Source organism: Centropristis striata, chromosome 7 (assembly GCF_030273125.1).
Source record: "Centropristis striata isolate RG_2023a ecotype Rhode Island chromosome 7, C.striata_1.0, whole genome shotgun sequence".
Lineage (NCBI taxonomy): Eukaryota > Metazoa > Chordata > Actinopteri > Perciformes > Serranidae > Centropristis > Centropristis striata.
The window spans coordinates 32,319,082-32,337,602 of record NC_081523.1 but is presented as its reverse complement, the minus strand read 5'-3'; the positions used below and the strand labels follow the sequence as shown (position 1 = coordinate 32,337,602).

Below are 18,521 nucleotides of genomic sequence, written 5' to 3'. Positions count from 1 at the left end.
AGGCACAACCAATGGGTGGCTGGGATAGTGTACAGGAACATCTGCACACAGTATGGACTAGAAGTACCCAAATGCCAATAGGACATACCACCGAAGGTGGTTGAGAACAACAGGGCTAAGGTGCTGTCGGACAGCTTCCAGACTGAAAAACAGCTGCAGGCTAACCAATCCGACATAGTGGTGGTGTGCAGAAGAAAGCAGTGGTGATAGATGTGGCAAAACCAGCTGACGCCAACATCAGGAAGAAGGAACATAAAAGATTGAGAAGTAACAAGGGGTTGAAAGAACAGCTTGAACAGATGTGGCAGGTTAAAACAGATGTGGTCCCCATGGTAGTAGGAGCACTGGGGGCAGTGACCCACAAGCTGGGAGTGTGGCTCCAGCAGATCTGGGGAATAACATCTGAAGCCTTGGCCCACAAGAGTGCAGTCCTAGGAAAAGCTAAGATACTGCGCAGAACCCTTAAACTCCCAGGCCTGAGATTGAGGATGACACAGATACCACCCCATGAGGGGTGACAGGGACATTTTTAAAAAATGTTATATGTACTGTTACCACACAATGTTCCATAAAAATACATAAATACCCTATGATGGACACACTAGTAATATGCAAAACAGTATTTACTGTAATTTCCAAAAATACAGTTAATTACTGTAAATGATATGTAACATCTGCACTTTACCCATAATGCTGTGCAAACACGCAGTGACAGTGTACATAGTCCTATGTATGGTGTCACACCATTCCACTAACAAGCCAAGTTAAGCTGCAAAGTGCTTCAAAGGCAGGGAAGAATAAGACTGAAACCTGAAAACATGGATGCAAACACTGTGTAAAAACACACAATGCATTTGGGTGAGCAATACCAAATATTAAACAGCATATGTGTTTATATGTGGCCTGTATATATAATACAGACCAGCTTTAAATCTACTTGCTTCATACCTCAGTCTCCCTGTGGAAGGGATGTGTCCATCATTAACTGCAGCACACCTGCTCATGCCAGACACACAATGGCCAGGTTATTGCTAGTATTGGTAGCACTATGGTCAGTTGTTACTGCTCTGTGCACCCTGCTGTCATCACTCCTATTAGATGCTGTGGAGGAATGTGCAGGCCACAGCTTTCCTCCGCCCTGCTGAATGGACAGCTGCCAGCTCAAATCATGACTCCCTTTTGTATGTGGCTGCAGGACAACCACACTTGCAGCCATCAAGCAAGACTAGCCCACTTTTTCATTAACTTCTGTTTATTCTCATTCTTTATCTTCTTTAACATGCCAATGGAAACCTATTCAACCACAGTATTGTTAAAGGAAGACATAATAGTTCTTTAGGACAAATCATTCCAAATGGGGCCTTTTTACACAGTGATTTGTAGATTTTGTTTGAGCAAGTATCCCTTTTCCATATTTCCACAATATTCCAGAATGTCCAACAGCTTCAAATCATCTAGATTTTATACAAATGTTTTTCACACATGTCAATCATGTAACAATGAGATTGGGAGTGGAGGATTACTGAAAGATGCACAAACTAATACTGACATTGAGGTTCAGATTATTCACATATCCTCTATGTATCTTGATTAGATAGATAGATCAGGTATTTTTAGTTCAGATATTACCTTTAAACTGCTAATTACTTCCTTATGAAATGCAACATTTTAATAAAAGCATAAAGCTTTGTACTTGATGCAAGCATTGTCGTCTTCCAAAAGCATATCTGTAGCTAATAACCTAACCTTAAAACATTAGAAAACCTATAAAAGTAACCCACTAATAAGACCTATAACATATAATGATATATAATTACCAACAGAAACAAGCCAGGAAACATAAATAGTACATCCACGCGTTTGCTAACTACAAACCACAATGTATATTTCGCAGTTAGTTGGTGCTTCATTTTATATTCATGTGTCTTTTTTGGCTGACCGCAGGAGGTCAGCCCTACACACGGGTCTGTATGTGACTGGCTGACTGACTGAGTGCGCGAGTGATACCACTTTGTTTAGGGGGCGAGGCTGCTTGAGGCTGCTTGTCCACTGTCCTCTTCTATGTTTGCAGCGAGCGCCTGTTTTCAAGGTCAGTGTTTTACTTCATTCATTTCATTTCACAGGTAATTATTTGGGCCCACAGAGTGATGCAAAAACAATATTGTTCCTCTGGGAGCGAGAAATGACCAGTGTGTATTCCTATTATCGTGCAATCCACACAGACTCCGTCTTCTGTCACATTATGAAAATCGTTACCTGCATAGACAGCTGTTTAAATCACATATATCCAAATATCCTGTCTGTGCACTTTAAGGACGTAAAAACTGTGTCCTAGGGATTGGCTGTAAGGTTTATTATATAATTAAGCATATTATTACTTGTTTGTATTACTAGGACAAAAGCATGCTAGCTAATCCAAAATACTCACATTATCATGTCACTACCATTAACTTTTCCTGTAACCTATTGCCCACAAAATTTCACCGACTAAACACAGTCAGCCATATACTAGATTTGATAAAATCTAAAACTGAAATTTCAAGTTTTGATCTTGAATTTTGAAAAATACACCAACGTATTCAAAATAAAAATAAGTGTACACATTTTTTTTTACAGATTAAATACAATTATGATCAACTCATTATTTTGAATAAAATATTTATTTTAATTTTTTCAATTTAATATGTTTCTTTCAGTTGCATGTTTTATCTTTTTTTAAATTCAGATCTTATTTTTTACATTTAAAAAAAAATCTTTCAGATCTGTTTTTTTCAGTTTCAGACTTTTGACCCAGATCTAGCATGGGGGGTGTGGCATCAACTGAGAGGCATGTGGAATCTTGACAGACAGCTCAACCAAAAGGCTAGAGACCTTCCCCTATCACATTGCCTTCAGGAAATGTAGGATCCAAAACGATTCGGCTACACCACATGATGGCAGTGAAAAAACTGCTGTTGCACACCAGCTGGCAATGATGGCGTCCGTGAACGGTGATGCAGTCTCACTTGTAGGAACCAGCACACACAAGTTAAATAAGTTGGGGAAATTGTGATCAATGTCAAAATTAGAGGTCGTTTTGTGACAAGCCAGAGTTATTTTAGCGTTAACATAGCAACTGTTGTATTGGGGGCTTGTTTGTTAGCATATCAAGCTTTCACATCAAACCATGAAAAATGCATTTTTTATGGGTGTTTCTGTTTCATTGACATAAGACATACAATGCAATTCAGCGCACCAAAATACCCGCTTGTTCCTTTCTCCAACTTGTACAATGAAAATTGAAGAAAGAAGTCGAGATTAATACGTTGGTGTATTTTTCAAAATTCAAGATCAATACTTGAAATTTCAGTTTCAGATTGTATGTTTTCAAGTAAAAAACTTTTGACCCTAATGTAGCTCCATACGCATATGGCTTGAAGGCATTGCCTTGGGGGAGGTCTGTGCTCCACGAATGCCCTTGGAGTGGATTCTGATTTGGAAACATTTAACCGCATGAGATTTTTGGACAGCCAATACTTAATTTCAGCAAGGTAGCCATGGAAAACAGTGTTATGTTTACCCATAATTTACCCCAGTGGTAGCATGTATATAGTGAATGAGAAGGGGTTTACAGTAGATCCCTGGGGGACTCCACAAAAGAAAGAAGCACAAGAGGTGGAGGCATCTCCAAATATAACACAATATAAACAATGGGGGTTTCAGTTTGTAATACAAAGTGATTGAGTAGAAAAACAAATCATATATAAAGTAAATCCCTGGAATATGCTTCATCATCTCAGAAAGACCAATGAAATAAATGTTGAGTGAAAGATTGCATTTACTTACAAAAGCTAGTGGAAAATGAAATCTATATTTTTGTGTGAAACTGTCATGTGAAAAAGGGAGAGGAATGACCCCCACACTGTAAAGGGATGGCTGTTGGAAATTACCAGTAAAGCCTTTTATCTGCAGGCATCAGAGGGCTGATGTGCAGATGCCTGCTGTCAGTCATGGGCATCCAAATACACCACTGCTCATGACATAATCTGCTCACACTCATCTATGAATTTTAATACTTCACTGGTGATCAGTGTGTACAGTATGGGCAGTATGTGTTTGGAGGGAAAAAAGTGGGATGAGTGATGACTGCAGTGTACCAGGAGCTTTTAAAAGACACTTGTGTGAGGAATGTGGTGAAGACGTAGCCTGTTGAGGTGGTGTCATCACTAGGGCTGGGGTGCAACTTTCACACATTACCTGCAGCAGCACAAACACAAACAGCTGATTCCAAACTGAACATACATATACACCTACCTAATGGTTTTGCAATGTTTGTTGCCAACAAAAAATGTGTTGAGATGTTCTTAGTTCTGCTTGCATCTACTGTATACAGACCAGCAGGTTTGTCATAGATACACCTGTAAAGTGGTAACAATCAGTCATTGTAGATCCATAATGTTAGAAATAACATTGTATATTAAGGCTGCATGGTTCCTTATATGCATTCATTATCCTTAAGACTATCACAGGGCTGGCTCATTACAACTAGCATTTAACAAATGTTGGATGGGACAGACAACGTCATTGGAAAAATGTGCTTTTTACCAATTAACTCAAATTATTATTATTTTGACAAATAATATTTGATAGGTGGCTACATTTATATAATTTGCCACATGTCAACATTATGCAACAACAGAAGGGTATATTCAAATTTCTTATGAAATGCAACATGAAATAAGTCACAAGTTTATTCTTCCATCAATGTAGTTTCTGTCCATTCATCTATCCATCCATCCATTCATGGCAACACGCCTAATTAATTGAATAAAAACACAATAATTTAATTGAACTAATATTTACATAAAACAATAGGTCATAGTTTATCAGATATTATTTCAGTGTTTTCCAAATGCTGCAGATATATAAAACGGGAAGAAATCATTGCAGATGAGGAGCTCTCCTTCAGGTATCTCAGCATGGGAAAGAGTAAGACTTTGGGAGACTTTTAAATGTTGTGTCCTCATTCAAGTACATAATTAGTTAAAACAATGCCCTACTTTGTATGGAAAGGCCAATAAGTGTTTAATTTTATTTTTAAATATCAATGAATTGCAAAAAAAAAGAGGGTATGCCATCCAGTAGAGGGATATGGTAGTGCTAGAGGATCAGGATGGTTCAACACTAAGAACATGAATGAACAAAGCGAATCCAATGAAAATTAGTTTGCATTTACAACAAGTGTTGTTACAGAAACTTGTCAGTAGTTTGTTGAAAAATGTTGAAAGCACTTTATCAGACTGATGGATGTTGTCAGATATCAAGCTGAGAAAACAAACATGGGGCAACAATGTGATGAATCTCGCTGACTCCTGACCTCTATGAATTTGGAAACGTTTGCCTGGCTGACAAACAATGGCTGGCACATAGCCAGACAGGAGGCTGCCAAACTGGCAACCCCTCCACATCTCCTTGACTCCCCCCTCCTACCGCTCCTCCATCAGTGTCCAACGCAGCATGGCCAGTACACACATCCTGCCTTTGTGGGCCAGGAATTTCAAGAATCCAGACTGCTACCCTCCTCCCCACTGCTGCCCAACAAGGTGGTCTCATCCCACCTTCCTCTCATCCCCCGTCTCACCCCACTCCAGTGTCCTGGTGGTTTTACAGACGAGCCTGACGGGTGGCTGCGTGTGGTTTGATGTTGTGCTTTCTCTGCATACAGTAACATCACCATTGCAGTCTGGAGCTGCAACACGTGCTTTCAGGAAGTGTGAGTGTGTAGTGGAAGCAACTTTTATCCTAAAGGCTCAGGTTTTGCCCCTCAACATACCATGACGTGGACTGAAAAATGCCCACAGGTTTAAAGAGAAACTTAAGAGATGCTTAAAATGCTGTTTCTGCTGAGCTCCACTCACATTGCTGAACTGATATAGATGTGTATTCAAAGGTGTGTCATTACAGTGTGACATCACTGTTGGGTGTGGTTACAGGTAGGGCTGGGCGATATATCGATATAAAAGATATAAAAGATATATATCGATATATTTTTAAATGTGATTAGGCCATATCGTCTATATCGATTTAGTTAAAAATGTTCTCTTTTATATTTAAAAGCTGCCCTTGTCATGTTTAGTTCTTTTGTAATGTTCGTTATTCTTTTCTTATATAAAAATCTGAAAAAGATTGAAAATTATTTTATTTCATAGGCTATTTTTATTTAATTAATTTTATTTTTTCATTTAAATGTGCACTTTATGGAGCTTTGATTTTTAAAAACAAGGTAGTCCTGTTGTTATACAGTATTTATGATCACTTAAATAAACTGTTTCAATGAAACTACTTGTGACATGTCATATTTGACTTTGACTGAACATTTGCTCTCACTTTGCGATAAAAATATTGGGATAGATATCGTATACTGATATTCAGCCTAAATATATTAGGATATGACTTTTTGTCCATATCACCCAGCCCTAGTTACAGGTACAATAGAGCACATTTCTGACCTTGAAACTGACTTGAAACTGTCAACCAGAGAAAACTGTGAAATATTGCTGTCCTCCTGGTGTTAAGATATTGTTAAATTATGTATATGTCAAACTCCTCATGACTAGCCAGGCTTCAGACTTCCCACGTTAGAGAAACAATTGTCCAACCAGTGCTTTGTGGGCAGGATTATGAATGGGGTCATCATCCATGAAAAACAGTGACAAAAATTGCTTACAAAAATGACTGAAGCAGCTGCTCTGCATCTACATAAATCTTCAGTTTTCATGAAAAATGTTAAGTCCTCCTAGCATTCACAACCACAGTTTTCATGTTGACTGAAAATCATGGTGATTGGACAGATGGGTCACTTCACTGAATAAAAACAAACTAATGAGGGATTTCCCCAACTTTTTGGATTGTTTATGGTCTGTTGAATTCTGATTTTCAAATTTCCATTTAATTTTCTGGGTACTTGAAAGACATCTTGTCTAAGTATTTAATCTCGAGAACAGCTCCTGAGCCAACATGGATGAGAAGTCCTTAAAGTGCACAGACAAATTGGAAATTTGAGCATCTGTATTCCCTTGAAAACTAGCCACCTCCATCAGCTTACAAAAATCGTGATATTATCAAAAGCTCCACTCAGTAGACCTCAGACACATATAACTTTAAATCATCTGGTGCCTTTCTACATTAGATCTCAGGCTCTAAATCACTGACATTTTTGATAAGATGCAGCAATTATGCATGACACATTTAGTGCATCATATTCATAATAACATATGTATGTTTGTGACTGTATATACTGTATACACACCATGTCTGTGGTACAGAGGGGAGACCTTCAGCAGCCTTATCCAATGTACCAAATTACATTTCCCATGTTTCATGTCAACGCAGCAGCGCTTAATGTGAGCACCTTCCTGATCTCCAGCAAAACACTTTTTACAGGCCCATGGGATGACAATGGGAATGCAGAGTTTTTTCCTACCAATCATGGGAACCTGAGGAGAGGCCTGTATTTCCTGGAAAGCGGCCCATTCGGAAAGAGATGGAGGGAACACAGGATGTCCTGAGCACAGTGTCCCATAGCACACTAAAGTGGAGAGGATAGAGTCCAGCCAGAGCTTGTGGAAGTGTTGTTCACAGGGAATTTCTCCACATCACCACCTCCCCTGTTACAGAATCTACCATGATGGAGTGGGATTCCCCAAACAGATTTTCCATTACACCTGTCCTACCATTGTTTTCTTATTTCTTGCACAGATCTGTCAAATATCCTGATCTATGTAAATGGAAACGTATCCATACATTATCAGCAAATGTATTGTACCTTACAATACATTTGAATCATACTTTGGTTGCCTGGATATATCACTAACTACTAATTATTAAAGATGTGTCTCTTGTGTTTGTTTTTACACCTTGAAAATTTCTCCCTGATGTCCATGTTCAAAGTAGCACAGTGATTTGAACACGTCTCTTACAGTATTTACCCCAACAAACCTGCCACCGTCCACCTCCCTCTGGGCGCTCTCCTGCCGTCTTTAGAGGAGAGTCCATGATATCACAGCGGGGGCGGGGGCATGTGTGTCTATAAGTACAGGCCCTGCTCAGGGAGACCTCTCTATGAAGTAGAGCTAAGCTGTGCAGCCCTGTGCTAACAACAAGATAGGCATAGAGCAAGCAAGAGCAGATGGGTGTACCTCTTGGTCCTTACATACTCTAAACTGTGGATGCATTTTCATTGTGGAGCTGACAAACTAATAATTTTCTCCAAGGACTTTGAAGACACAATCTAAACAACGACTTACTACAATTCTTTATACCTTTGGAAGTTTTATTAGTTTTCTTTTTTCAGTCATCTGCTGATATCAGGATGCTTAGTCCTGTCACTTTCCAGCAGATCATTTCCACCCTGTTTGTGCTGAGCAGCAATGCAGTGATGGTGAGTGGATGTGACTTGTGGCCATTTGCTTTTAAACCTTCTGTATTAATTTATTTTTTAGTTTAGTTTAGTTTAGTTATTTCTTTGTTTAGTCCTTTGTCCTATCTTTAACTGGATGAACTGTCTTCTGTATTGTTTTTTAAAATTTTGATTCATAAAATCACATCCAGCCTTTATCACGCATGCTGACCTGAGCTCTGACCCTGACAGGCAGAGAACGAGTGCTCGGCTGAGTGCTCCTGCAACCCTCTCCCCCAGCCATGCCCGCCAGGTGTCAGCTGGGTGACGGACCACTGCGGCTGCTGTAAAGTTTGTGCCAGGCAGTTCAATGAGGACTGCAGCGCCACCGACCGTTGCGATCACATCAAGGGGCTACGCTGCCATCTGGGGGCTGGAGGAGACCCTGAGAGAGGATTGTGTCGAGGTGAGGACAACAATTAGGCTGAGTGAAAGCACGTTGTTAACTTTAAATGAGAAAAGAGAGAAAAAACTGGTCCTGTATGAACATTATATCTGGATGTAGATGGTACATAACAAAACAGCAAACTTTTTTCTTTTGATTTTTTTTTTTTTTGTGAAAGATTACATAATTTCAAGGCTTTCAAAATACTTCAAATGAAACAATCAGGGAAGAATTCACTCCTTGAGTGAACAGACATATCTTATGTCAAAGGGAGTTACAGGTTGACATGTTGATATAGGATAGATAGATAGATAGATAGATAGATAGATAGATAGATAGATAGATAGATGGATAGATAGATAGATAGATAGATAGATAGATAGATAGATAGATAGATAGATAGATAGATAGATGTCACTCACTTCCTATCACAAGCCAAATAACCAATGTTTAAAAGAGAGGGAAAAAAGGCTTATTAAAAGAGCACTCTAATAATTTAACAATCAGATCAATTTACTTGTCGTACTACTCGGAAGTATAACTCAGCCTTTGGAAACAGATATATATATGGTCTGAAGAAACTCTTTCAATTCTGAGAAAACATGACCCTGGGTTATTTTGTAGAATACATAACCATAAAATGGGTGTAATAAACTGGAGGTGTAAGATGTGAGGTTTTTCAAGCCAGGGAGGGCCTAATAAACCGTGCTCTGAAGATATTTCTGCCTCAAATTTTGACCATTCTTTTTTACAGTAATAATCTTGAAGATTTTCACACAATGGCTGTATTGTTAAGCATTACAAACTGGATGTCTAGAATATCACTAGAGGGGTTGGCTGACACAACAAACTAGCTCTTCAACTCACTCATGTGTGAAGGAGCATACTGCAGGGTTCGTACAGGTGCTTGAAATCCTTGAAAGTGCTTGGATTTTGGATAAAGTGCTTGTAAATGCTTGAAATTCTTACTGTATTTCTCTTGCAATCTGACTATATCCATCTATAGACTATAGATAATCACATGTTCAATGTAAAAAATAATGAGTATCTGAAATGAAGAGCGTTCCTCCTAAAAGTGTAAAACCATCGCTGTTGGTATGGTTAAGTGAAATCTCCCCCTTTTAGTTTGTAAGTACTCATCTAAAACATGCAATTTACAACAGGTGTAAGATACTGGAAAACCTTAAAAATTTACTTTGAAAGTCCTTGAAAAATGCTTGAATTTTATCACTGCTGAAGTATACAAACCCTGATACTGACCTCATCAGTAAATGCTTACTATGGCTAAACAAACAAAGAGCAGTGACTGCAGATGATGATTCTTTAAAATCAGTCAAATTTAAAAATGTGATCCAAAAACAACCTATATACCGGTACATGTATCACCATGGGTGGTGCCAAAGAGATCTCTGTGATTGTAACTTTGGAGTTGCAATTCAACATCACGAGCGTAGCCCTTTAAATTGTTCAAAAAACATCAAATCATGAAATATCCCCTTTTAGAAAACACATTTCTTTGCACAGTTTGATCCGATGTCTATGATGTATTTGTGGATGTGCTTGTGTACAAATGCAAGTTTTCCACTGTGTCCTTCTGTGAAGTTCAAAGATCTCTATTCACAGCTGTGTTTGCTGTTTTATGTGTGTTGACAGCTGAAGCCCAGGGGTTGCCGTGTGAGTTCGGCGGACGGATGTACCAGCATGGGGAGGACTTCCAGCCTAACTGCCAGCACCAGTGCGCCTGTATGGACGGAGTAGTGGGCTGCATGCCCCTCTGTCCTCACCAAGTGCCACTGCCTGATTGGCGCTGCTCGCGGCCCCGGCTGGCCAGGCCCAAGGACGGCTGCTGTGGGGAATGGGTGTGCGATGACAACAACCACATCAGCGAGGAGCCAGACAAGATGACACACACCTCCCTGCCAGACAGCCAGCCCCTTCCCAACCACATCAGTGCCCTGTTCAGAGGTAAACATCACAGTGTATCCCAGTTGCTTTACTCATGTCACCACCAACACCACATATGCTTTAGAAGATTTTTCATTTTGATGTGCAGGAGATGGGCTAGCGTCAGTGTCTGAATCTGTGAACACACAATTTTATACAACATAATCAAATTGCATGTTAAAGCACGTCCGATGAAAACCTGCTTTGGAAATCATCTTGAACTGGTCTCAGAAAGATATTTAGCTTCTGACATACACAAAACAATATCCTGCATTTCAGTGTTCCTCTTTGATAAGCCATTTTATTTTAAATATATGTATTTCTGATAGCAGTCCAAGGATTTTAAGGCATCTTTTTAGTTGGAGCATGAATTTGATTCTATTTTTAAAAAACAATCATGACAGTGTTTTTTTTTTCTTGATATATTTGTCACCTTGTGATATTTTATCCTGAAGGTGGCACTACAAAACAGCTCATAGCGAGTACAAAATGGGAAGTGTTTAACCTCAGGGGAACATGTTCTCAGTGAATATAATTGGAACCTTCAGATTAGACTTAGATACTCCTTTTGTAAAAGTGAAAATTTAGACCTGGCATTTACACAACAGTAAAGGTCTTAGGGTCACCAAAATTATTATGGGAACCATGAATGTCCACATAAATGATGAATCACAAATGTATTTCTTTTTATGAAAAATGTGTCCTGTAAATATCATGCACAGGACCCAAGTGTGGTAAACAAAACAACCAACTGACTACAACTCTATCCTCAGTGTCTTCTAGTAGTCACATAAGCAGCATTTTATCCAAAGATCATAAATACTATTTTTATTTTACAAGAAAACATCACATCATTGCTGGGATTCATTGTTTAATTGTAACTCATTGCCTTTGTTTTTTGGCTTCCCCACAGAAATGGTGTCTTTCCCCACGTCTGAGGTGTTGCTCAAATCTAGCTGTTTCCCACAAACTACTGAGTGGAGCGAGTGTTCCACCACATGTGGGATGGGAATTTCAAGTCGAATAACCAATAACAACTCAGAATGTCGGCTAGTCAGAGAAACCAGACTATGCCAGATCCGGCAATGTGAACTGCAGTTTCCTGTTGTGAGCAAGGTACGCAAAAAAAATGCACCTATTAGGAAAGTAAAGCATATTGGACACTGTAAAAAATGTCTGTAGATTTTACGGTTAAAAACCTTTAAACCATGACAGTAAAAGACTGTAAAATGATAAATGGGTTAATTCAGTTTCAGTAACAATAACACACTGTAAATGTATATATCAGCCAAAACAGTATTTTTATTTTATTTTAAATACATTACTCCTCTATAAAATACTCTGGAACCGCGTTTGTAGCAAAAATAAACTGTAATATATATACAAGCCATCATTTTTGCATTTATTTTTTGTAAAAATACTTTTTCTCACTGTCAAATGTACTAAACATCATATCTCTAACAAAAATATACTGTAATATTTAATGGTAAAATCTTTAATTTATGCAGCATTTATAAAATATTTTCTTGTCAATTATATGGCAGAACAGCGTTTCTTTTGATGGAAAAACGTTTTATTTTTTACGGTAAAATATGGAATAAAAGGGCGATCTTAAACGTGAAATCAACAGTGTTAATATCTTTTTACCGTAATATTACAAAAAGTTGCACCGTGTTTATTACGGTAAAGTTCTGGCAACCACAGCTGCCGTTTTTTTACGGTAAAAACAACAGGGTTTTTTTTTTACAGTGGAGATAAACATAAAATATTAGTGGGATGTGAGGGATATTTCATCACAAAGTCATCTGAGTTTCTTTCAACAATCCAATGCTGGTAGTGAGCATTATTATACTGTCAGTTTAAGTCTTCAGAGTAAATTTCACTTTTTATATGGAAAATGAATAACTAAATCAGTAAATGCAATGTTCTTTGGTGGAACTTCAATAGAAGTTTCGAGATTTTAATTGAATGGTGGCTCTGTTTCTGCCATCCAGAAAGGAAAGAAGTGTCAGCGAACTGTCCGCCCTCAGGAACCGATCAGAATCACCTTCGCTGGATGCTCGACAACACAGCGGTACCGCCCTCGCACCTGTGGGACCTGCACCGATGACCGCTGCTGCACACCCTCCCTTTTCAGCACTGTGCGGCTCCGCTTCCACTGCCCCGATGGAGAGGGCTTCTCCAGAGACATCATGTGGATCCAGCGCTGCAGCTGCAGTACAAGCTGTCGTTTACACAGCGGGCCCTCCAGCCCTTCAGTCAGCCTCCACAACGACATCCACACCTTCAGGCACTGAGGCTAACTCCTCATGCCCAGCACTGACCTGGAACACTGGCCAGAGACTTTGACAATACCCCAACAAGCCTTCTTGTCTGTCAGCTGGGGGTGCTGCTGCCACGCCCCTCCTAAACTAGGCAATACACTCGCTTGCACTTTAAGCTTCTTGCCACAATGACATCAGTTTGTCCACACTAAAGGTGTGTTACTTCTCTTGTACCAGGGCAGCACTGAGGACAATAGACTGCAGTATGCTGCTGTGTTAGACTGTTGGCAGAGTGCTTTTACTGAAATGTCTTTTATTTAATTGTAATTTTATGCGCTTCACAGATGGTGATATTATAGTTTTTCATACAGAAGGAAGGTTTTTTTAGACCACATTTATTAGACCTGATAGGAATTCTGGACATGCATTCTGAATAATGAGGAAGAACTAGACGTGACTACAAGGGCTATGTGTTCTTTATTGCCTGTCCTGTGTGATACAGTGTGTCCTACAGATGTTGTTATTGTGATATTGATTATCTGTGTGTGTGTGTGTGTGTGTGTGTGTAGGTAGGTTGGTAAAAGTGTATTGATACAACTTTCACAAGTGAGAGTACAGAATATAGATTTAAGTATATAGTATATATGGACTTCACTTTTAATTGTGGAGTGGTAAATTTTAGGATGACCTCATTTTTCGGGGTGTGATTTTATTTTTATTGTGTGTGTGTGTGTGTGTGTGTGTCCCTCACATTATACAGGCAATGCTTTATTTTAAATAATAAAATGATGCTATAATATTTAAGACATGTTACACATGTTTGTTGGGTGTTTTTAGCTGTTAACTGCTGCACAGTGAATAAAAACGTATCAACCCGTAATGTGTATATTATTTTTTGGCTAACATTTGAAAAAAAAAAAAAATGAAGAAGCAGTTGTTGTACTTTTAGTCTCTGTTTTAGTATTACAGGTAATCCACTGGATAGGCCAATTAGGCAGACATTTCAACCAGTGCTCCAGCCTGTGCCAGGCAACTCTAAGCCAATGTCTAAAGTCATCAACTTGGAGGGACGAGCAGGCGGCAAAACCAGCGTATCCTGGGCCTGGCTGAGTCTATTGAAGGTGCGCGTCCTACCAAATTCTTTTCTGACCTGCTGTGTTAGGTGTTTGGGAAAGAGACGATTCCGTCCCCACCGTAGATCAAAACAGAGAGTATTTAATCCCTACTCTCCAATATAGTACCTGAGTGGGTCCTCTCTTTAGATGCAGAATAGGCCTTTAACCGTGTAGAGTGGGCATATTTGTTAATAGTTCTACAGAAATTTGATTTTGGACCATGCTTTATTAATTCGATAAAATTATAGTATTTAATCCCTACTGCTTCAGTTGTCACTAACTCAAAAGTCACAACCATTGAACCTCCAATTGGGGAACTCGCCAAGAGTGTCCCCTGAGTCCTGGCAATAGAACCCCTTTCAATTGTGCTATGCAGCTCCCCAGACATCTTGGGCATCTGTAGGGGAAGGGTGTTGAACATAAAGTGTTTCTCTATGCAGATGACCTTTTGGTTCTCATATCAAACCCGGTCACTTCCCTACCTCCCACGCTGTCACTACGCACCCAATTCGGCCAGTTTTCAGGATACAAACTGAACCTGAACTCTTTCCGGTGAATGATGGTCGGTAGCATCCACAACAACTGCGGCGGCCGCTAACTGTGCACAGCGTCTGCAGCTTATTGTAGCCAAACCGACATGCTAACTGTACACGTGGTATTGTGAACAAACCAGCATTGCTAACTGTCTGATGCTTGTTGTAAACAAATTGAGGTCGCTAACTGAACATATACTGCTGCAGCACATACACACTGTACTGCAACAGAGCTAACTGTTCTGCCTATTAGCACTGTGCTACTGTGCAGCACTGCTGCTGCTCTGTCGTACGTCGCTATCATCTCCTCCCACCTAGTTCCGCGACACCAGACTGCACTATCAAGTGATGCAAAGTACCGACTGTTAGAGGAAATTTGGGGGAGGGATATGGGAATGGTTTCTAAACTTTCCCTGTTATCTTTTCTATTTACATTGTACAGTTCATGTATGATTCTATTTTATCTAATAAAGATATTTCAGAGAGGAAAATAAGTGATTTGACATGTTAAATATCTAAGTAAATGTTTTATTTAACTCTGACATTATTTCTGGTAATTTAGCCATGATATATGCTATGTAACATCTTTGTTTAGGCAACCATCAGCTTTATGTCTTTTTCAGGTGTTTGTAACAGTGCAACCCTTAACCCTGAATTATTAGTGTATTAGTCTTACCACAGAGCTTTTCAACATTCACACACATTTTCAGCCAGAGCTCTGAATTTATGATGCCACGTGGCCTTACACAATACTCCGGCTGGCTCTGAAGCACAAACATTACGGTGGACTACTAAATTCCTCACCCTGGCTTCTGCCTCCTCCTGACTGCCACAGTCAGAATGGTGGGCCACATCTCTACCAACTCTCCAGTCTTCACTTACAACAGGACCAGGAAAGCAGAATCCTAGCTGCTTTGTGGGTACTATACACATATATTTTAATATTACTAGTGTGCAAATGCATGTTGTTGCAGTATGGCAGCACTAGACGTAAGGTTGACATGGCTGAACAAAGACATTGGGATTCCTTGGCTCTCAAGTACACACATTTCAATCTGTTCACAAAATCACGCCTTATATTTCTCACACAGAGAAATGACTAGGAGACCGCCAACCGAGTTGTGATGCTATTTTTTAACTGTGGAACAGGAAGGAATCAAGTAGGTTCCCTGTAGAGTTAAGAAGGAGCTTGTCACGCAGCAGCTAATCAAAAAAAAGAGAAAGAAATAGAGCTACCCAACAGCCAGTCAAAAAAGAGCATCATTGTATCCAGGTGAGATTTAGGTGATCCCACTACAACAACACAAACTCAGTTCTCATCACCCTACACTGTAAAAAATGTATTCTGTCGTCATTTCATTTTACTTAATATATTTGATAAAATGTATTAAATATAAATGCGTCCTTGATTTTGAGGCAGTTGTTTAAGTAACTTTAATATAAAAATGTTTGAGATGGAATCTACTTATTTCGATCACATTAAATATAATCTTTATGTGTATGTAATTCTAAATGAAGAGAATTTTGAATGAATCCAACACAATAGAATTAGTCCATTTTTAATTGACAGGCACTTCCTGTTAAATTGTTATTAACTCAACTTGTAACAAAGTTAGATTTAATTAATAATATTGCATGCAATCTGTTGCCTCAATTTTATTGAGTAGCTACTGTTTATCTTTTTTTACAGTGTAGTTTCCAGCAGCAGCAAGTGTGAAAAAGTTATGATAAACCCACTGTACACTATCTGCCTAGAGACAAACAGCAGACAGGTAAATTAAAAAGTATGGAAACCAAACCAGAGCTCAAAAGGAGAATACATTTCGAACTTACAATGTGTGTGTGTGTGTGTGTGTGTGTGTGTGCAATTTTTAGCTAACATGTTCACCACAACAACTTTATAAGGTAAAATTTGTCAAATATTGTATATTATATATTATATTAATATTGTATAATATTGTCAGCCTGTATCAGCAAGTGGTCAGAAATGTGTTTCCTATTTACAATACATAGCTGCTTAAGTTTTAATGCTGCTACAATAGTGACCTTAAAACTTGAAAAGCTGAAGAGTTTTTAGAACATGATTTAAACTATTAAGGAACAAAATAGAATAAAAAAACTAGAGGAAATGTACATAATGGGAAAACTGACACAGTTGGAAGAGAAGTTGGAGAAATTAACCTCATTCAGGACACAGAACAGCGACAAAGACTGTTGAAAGGATAACTGAGATAACTAGTCACAATAACAGAAACAGAAGACAGGTTATGAGGAATGTAACTCCCAAGCAGTAATATTTTCTTGATTTTGATTTTTTTGTGGGATTTTATGGTTGTTTCTTTTTCTTTTGGTGTTGTCTTTGTTATTGCTGTTGACTGGTTTTTGTGTTGACAGGGAAAAGGGAAAGGGAAAAGGCCTAATATGTATATTAATAAATTAACTTTGTTAGTACACAAAACCTCACAGTTGTGAAATATGTACTGTAATTACTTTAGAGGTACTCAGCAGTTACAAAATACTTTCAGTATAAGTAATGTCTCCTATCCTCTAGAATAACCAGGACACATTATTATTATTATTATTATTATTATTATTATTATTATACTTAATTTCTCCTTCCTTCTAAAAGATCCCCAAAGTCCCCAGTACTTACTAAAATATTTACTGTATGACATTTCTCCTTTACTTTAAAATTCTCAGTTGTAATCCCTTCTACTACTGTAGAAACATGTATGTACCAGTTAGTATTTATCTGTAGTGATTCATACAAGGATATTACACCATAAGTTAAGAGGACTTACATAGTACAGGCTGTATTATAAAGTGTGACCTTCTTTTCAAAAATCTTGATGAGCTTGCTAGCTTGGAGAGCTATATATTTTCCAACAACTTTCATTTTTATATTATTTTATCTGACTAGTCTAGAATCAGGACTGTCCCAGGACTGACAGGTCAAGGACTGAAGTGCCCTTGAGCAAGGCACCTAACCCCCACAGCTTCCCAGGAGCAGTAATGTGCTGACCACTGCTCCTAAGCAGGGTGTATTCACTGGTGTGTAAAGGATGGATTAAATGCAGAGGATACATTTACTGCTCCCTGTTTAAGTGTGTGTGTGCAAAAGTGAATCTTAATCTTAAAACAGTGGTGACGTTGTCCACAAGCTGAATACAAGTGAATGTCGCTTTGTGGTGTGACAGCTTTAGACTTGCAAACCACAGCCCAATAGCCCAGTTCATTGATAAGTTTATAATTTCATAAATAGCTCCTTCATGACCTGATTTGATACTTGGACAGTAGTCAATAAGTAAATACCAGTCTTCTACAATTATATTATTATATGATATGATTTCCGTTCAGCGCAACACTGCTCCATACTCCATGACAATACATTACCTGTTGACCCAAGAGTTATCAGAGAATGACCTATTTCTAAAGGAACCACAAAGCTCAGATGACACTGAGGTGCTTTCACGCAAGAGAGAGAAAATAGAACCTCAGATGGAAGGATCTCTCCACATCACAGTGAGGGAGCTTCATAAATGTGTTAGTATTGGCAGCCTATGATGCTGTGATTCTCCACAGCAATTTATATTGGCTAGGAACCTAGACTGGAAGTTACAGGTGTTGTCCAGCCTCACAGAGAGTTGTGAATTTCAGCATAGCCTTAACAGAGGAAAAGGAAATATGTCAGATATTAACGGGGCCTAAGAGAGCGGTGGAGGTTGGCCCGGTCTGCCAGCAGAGGAAAGAGTGTCTATAGCCACAATGACAAGAGTGATATAATTGAGGTATAATGTAATGCGTTAGCACACATTAGCTAATATTTGATAAGCACTAAACTAA

The 18,521-nt window shown here is 38.8% G+C and overlaps 1 protein-coding gene across 1 annotated transcript; it reads left to right on the top strand.

Annotated features, from left to right (window-relative positions):
- Nucleotides 1–8,138: 8,138 nt before the first annotated feature.
- ccn1l2 (cellular communication network factor 1, like 2) lies at nucleotides 8,139–13,783 on the top strand. The gene is made up of 5 exons (XM_059337511.1): nucleotides 8,139–8,419; nucleotides 8,630–8,843; nucleotides 10,476–10,787; nucleotides 11,680–11,882; nucleotides 12,761–13,783. Exons 1-5 carry the CDS (start codon nucleotides 8,351–8,353, stop codon nucleotides 13,061–13,063), a joined length of 1,101 nt encoding a protein of 366 aa, XP_059193494.1. The 5' UTR covers nucleotides 8,139–8,350; the 3' UTR covers nucleotides 13,064–13,783.
- Nucleotides 13,784–18,521: the final 4,738 nt, after the last annotated feature.

What these genes read in the sequence shown, in the direction of transcription:
- ccn1l2 (XM_059337511.1), top strand. Translation starts at nt 8,351, where the DNA reads ATGCTTAGTCCTGTCACTTTCCAGCAGATCATTTCCACCCTGTTTGTG. An exon ending in TGAGCAGCAATGCAGTGATG is followed by an intron (nt 8,420 to 8,629) that starts GTGAGTGGATGT and finishes TGACCCTGACAG; the next exon opens with GCAGAGAACGAGTGCTCGGC. An exon ending in AGTTTCCTGTTGTGAGCAAG is followed by an intron (nt 11,883 to 12,760) that starts GTACGCAAAAAA and finishes TCTGCCATCCAG; the next exon opens with AAAGGAAAGAAGTGTCAGCG.